The following is a 4,883-nucleotide window of genomic DNA, read 5'->3' as shown; positions in this document are numbered from 1 at the left end:
TTAAACGGACATCTTTATAAAGTTCCCCAAAGTAAGATTTCTTATCTCTTTTGCTGTGAAAAATATATTAAATTCTCGTTCCAGAGTTTGTTTGATTTCTATGATTATCACAGAATCCATTCCAAGTTCGACCAAAGATGAATTTGGATTTATAGCCTTTATGTTACTTAGATCTGTATAATAATAATATAATAATATATATAGTAAAAAATTATTATGATCCATATTATAGTGCATTTTTCGTAAACTGCAAATAAATAAATACAAGTATTTGCATAAAAAAGTTTCCGTAGGAATACCTACCTAAAATATTAGCAACTGTTTCTATTAGACTTCCAAATTTCATTGTTTTTTCAGCTAGAACCATGCTGCTCACAATCGGCCAGCTTTGAAGTAAGAACTTATCGAGCTCGTTAAGACAAGATGATATCTTTTGCCGTAAAGTGCCATTGATAATTATTTCCTTATTGTTCTTCTGCATGTCTCCGATAAGACCCACGTCACCAATAGCTCCCCACTGAATCACCAATCCAGGTAATCCTTCTTCCGCTCTCTTCTCGCAAATTCTTTCCATGATGGAGTTGGCCATACCATAATTAGTCTGTCCAGCGTTTCCTCTGCCGCAAGAAACAGAAGAAAATACTACAAAATGCCGCAGTTTCAGACAGATTTTCCTAGAAAGTGTGTCCAACGTTTGCGTTGCTCGAGCCTTCGATTGGAAGGGTACTGCAAATGTTTCTGCTGTTTGATTCTTGAGGACGTTGTCCTTCAGCTCTACACTAAGATTGAATATTGCATCTACCGGTGCTTCTTTTTCCGCAGTTCGTAAAAGATATTCGCAATCTTTCAAGTCAGCAATATCAATATTCTTGATAATCAAAACGTTTACACCATATGACTTCCATAATCGAATTTTCATACGTTGATAACCGTTTTTTATTCCATTTCTTGAAATCAGAATGACATTTCTGGCACCACGAAATATAAGCCAATCGGTTAATTCTAAGCCAAATCCGCCCAGACCTCCTAGTATAATGTAATTCCTATCTCTGAGACAATAATAGCGACGATATGCGAGAATATGCTTATTAAAAGGTTCATCCTTTTCGTGAATATTTATCATTATCTAGAAAAATAAATCATATTTTAAAAGTGTTCAATATAGGTATGTGAAATAAGTTTATATAAAGATATTTATAAATAAATTTATTTATTCTTTGTTACTATTAGTCAATATAAGCATACCTTTCCCATATGCTTTCCATTCGCCATGTACCTAAAAGCTTCTTCGATATTTGTTTTAGGAAAAATTTTTAGTACTTGAAATGGTTTGATTGTTCCATTTTTTAGACCATCGGCTATCATTTTGGACAATAGGGCCGTATACTTGCGATTACCAGTGAATATATTCTCCAACATAATTCCATAAAAGCTAATACCTTTTTGAAACATGCACCTACTTAAAGGATTATTAGAAACAAAATCAAATTTGCCAATCTCTAAAAAACGACCGTTTTGCGCCAAACACCGAACGGATGCGATTAATTTTTCTTCTACCAATGAATTTAACACGATGTCGACTCCGCGATCTTTTGTTTGCTGCATTATCATTTGTTCAAAACTAATATCTCGAGAGTTTCCAATATGTCCATCCGAAATGATGGGAAACATTTTTTTAATAAAATTCCGTTTATCTTCCGTGCTTACGGTAGTAAACACCTCGCATCCTTCGTTGAGAGCGAGATGAATAGCTGCTTGTCCAACGCCGCCAGTTCCAGAATGTATAAGTATTTTATCGCCTTTTTTCATTTTTCCATAAATGTATAAGGCCATGTAAACTGTACTGTAAACACATGGAATCGTTGCCGCCTCTTCAAATGTCCATGCGTCGGGTATTTTCCAACACAAATCTTTATCTTTTACAACGACGTTTGCTATAGAACTAGAAGGAATAATTTTCATTTAGTTTCAATTTTGATTTATGATATTGCATACTAATTTTATTATTTACTCAGTATCACAAATTCCCATTACGCGTTGTCCATTAGCATCCCATCCCGCATATTCCATTCCAAGAGAAAAAGACTGAAATAATCGTCCTTTTAAAATCGCCTCATGAGATGTTAATTTACCAGTCGTAAACATTACATCTCTAAAATTCAGAGATGAATAGATAACGTGCACTAAATCCTCACGACGAAACATGATTGATCGATTATTTTCTATCCAACAGAATGTACTTAAATCACCCCGAACCTATGAAGGAACAAAATTTTGTGTACATAAAACAGAATTTTTAATAGAAACTTCATGAATGAGTATTTAACTTTCCGTTATGTAAAATTTTGCATTTAAAAGATAAGATATAATGTTACTACAATGAGAGCGACATGTCTTGAAAAGATTTGTATGTACCATTTGACAAACATGAGCGGTAGATACAGGTCTGGCTTCGGATTGCATTAATTTTAAATATCTGTACGATCCCCAAGTTTTATTAGCTCGCAATACATTAATGGTCATATCTTTTTCTAATTGTTGTACATAAAAAGGATCTTGAAGAGAGAATTTAGGAGCTTCTTCATCTTGAACGAGTACACTCCTAACACATTCACTATCTGATTCCTTTCTTAAGCAATTAATAAAACCTAATAAACCACATTTAAAATCTCCCTGTCCTACAATTATAATTCTGCTATTCTTATCGAGCTTGTTCTCATCGCTCAAAAGCTGCTTTAGATTCTCTAGCCAATTAAAGTTATCATTATTTATGTAGACAATAATTCTTTCTTTCACAGAAAATTTTTTTTTTCAGAAGCACAATCATTTCTTTATCAGTGCGCTTTTCAAGAATAACATTTAATTCGTATTGTTGTAAATATTTCTTATAGTCAATTACGTTACATTTTTCACGCGTTAACAAGTAACCATCTTCTCTTAGAAATGATAATAGTCGCTTTAACGAAGATTGTTTTTTGCTCAAAAGATTGAATCCAGCAACTATCAGAGCTTTGTCATTTATAGATGATTTCTTGAAATTTTCGATTGAAATATTTGGCGATAAATCTGCTGGATTGAAACGATTCGACGATGTTAATAAAGTGATATTCGTTTGTATCAATGGAGTTTCATCGAATGCTTTAACTAGCAATGAAGATGAGAGACATTCTACTGCAACATCATCTTCATCTTCCACTAGCTCGACAGCTTTCACTTTGACAATTTGATGATTTTCCACTGCGAGTTGCACCGCTATTCGAATTGCTTCATATAAACAAATCTGAGCGCGATCACAATGAGCTACAAATGTATATATTTCGGTAACAACATCTTGAACTAATTTCTGACGAGTAATTTGAGTGACTTTAAGACCTTGTATTTCTACTCCGCCAGCTGTAATCATGTCTATCTCTTTGTATATTTGTACCTGTAATTCTGTAATAAGATATCTAAAATAATTTTGAGACTTTCACGGGTTATTATCTTTAGAGGTACCAAAAAATTTGTGAATTATCATCGTGTTGTAATCTATTACAAATGCCAATATTTTGAATCTTGCCGTTCATTTTATCAGGGCGAGGAGCGCACTAGAATTGACATTAGTAATGGATTACAATACAGCGATAATCCGTAAACCTTGACATCTCTGAAGACATCTAAAGTGTAATATATTTTATGTAATAGAGATTTTGTTTATACTATATTTCAGTATCAAACAAAATCTGCCTCTTTGTTAGTAAATGAAGCATTACGATTTTTTATTTTTGTTATACCTTCTACATCATTTGTGTTGTTTCGTAACTTTTGATTGTGAAGCATAGGATTGATCACTAATTTTTGGATACTCGTAAGAACACACAAATCTCTAGTATCATATCCTAAAATATTAATCTGTAACATGGCATCTATAAACGTTATCCAGTTATTTCTCCAAATAATATGTCCTTTTTTGCCTGATATAGAGGCACTCTTTAATCCATGAAACCAGCAACTATATTGGTAACCGCGCAGTTTCAATTCTTTGTAGATATCTTGAGCAGTCATATGTTCTTCTTCATCATTCTCCCATAATAGATCTGTCGAAGTCATTTCGGGATTTGACGTCTCATACACTGTTCCTATCACAACAACTCTATCTTCTTCGATTATTTCAAATTTTCCATCTGTAATATTTTTATATATTCGTTTATACACATAATTTTTACAATTATTACTATTTTTATGTTAACTTATCTTGTTAATACCTTTTTGAATTATAATTTTTAATTGTATAGCATTATGTTTCGATAAATGGACAGCATGAATAAAATTTACATCTTGAAAAATTATCGGTATTGTTGTATGCGTTTGTCCTTTCATCATGCCAATAGTTTCCCAAACGAATGCAAGATAACTTGCCGTAGGTAGTAAGTTTTTTTCATCAATTATATAACCGCTCATATATTCGTATTCCAAATCGTCGAGTAAAATTTCAATATATCTTTCTCTGGATTTTATAGACTTTTTGCAGCATGGTATAAACCAATCTTCGGAATGGTCCCATCTAGTAAGATGTTAAAATATGTTAATTTATTTATTAGGGAAGAGACCGAGGTAAGTTACAATTTTTGTTTAGCAATTTTTTTCCGTACTAATATATACATTTAAATTAATGAATGACCACGCATTTTGCTTCAAGTACATAGATGAGATCAATTTCTTTCTGATTTGTATCTGTCTTTAAATACTGAAAATTTTCTACCAGTAGATAAATTGTAACAACTTATTCCATTGTGGGACAAGTTGTTATTGAGCTGGGGATAAGAAGTTATATGTACAATATCTTGAAATATATATATATATATATATATATATATATATATATATATATATATATATATATA

The 4,883-nt window shown here is 32.1% G+C and overlaps 1 protein-coding gene across 1 annotated transcript in view; it reads right to left on the bottom strand.

The window, feature by feature from the left end:
* The window catches only part of LOC105626590 (fatty acid synthase-like), a 15,471-nt gene continuing 10,588 nt past the window's right edge, over positions 1–4,883 (bottom strand). Inside the window, 8 exon segments of the mRNA XM_012207883.1 lie at positions 1–173; positions 304–1,126; positions 1,246–1,942; positions 2,012–2,256; positions 2,416–2,796; positions 2,798–3,435; positions 3,753–4,163; positions 4,245–4,543. Coding sequence (XP_012063273.1) covers positions 1–173; positions 304–1,126; positions 1,246–1,942; positions 2,012–2,256; positions 2,416–2,796; positions 2,798–3,435; positions 3,753–4,163; positions 4,245–4,543 — 3,667 coding nt within the window.

This window comes from Atta cephalotes (assembly GCF_000143395.1).
Source record: "Atta cephalotes unplaced genomic scaffold scaffold00005, whole genome shotgun sequence".
NCBI classification, from domain to species: Eukaryota; Metazoa; Arthropoda; class Insecta; order Hymenoptera; family Formicidae; genus Atta; species Atta cephalotes.
The sequence above is the reverse complement of the archived record's forward strand: the minus strand, read 5'-3'. Positions and strand labels throughout refer to the sequence as shown.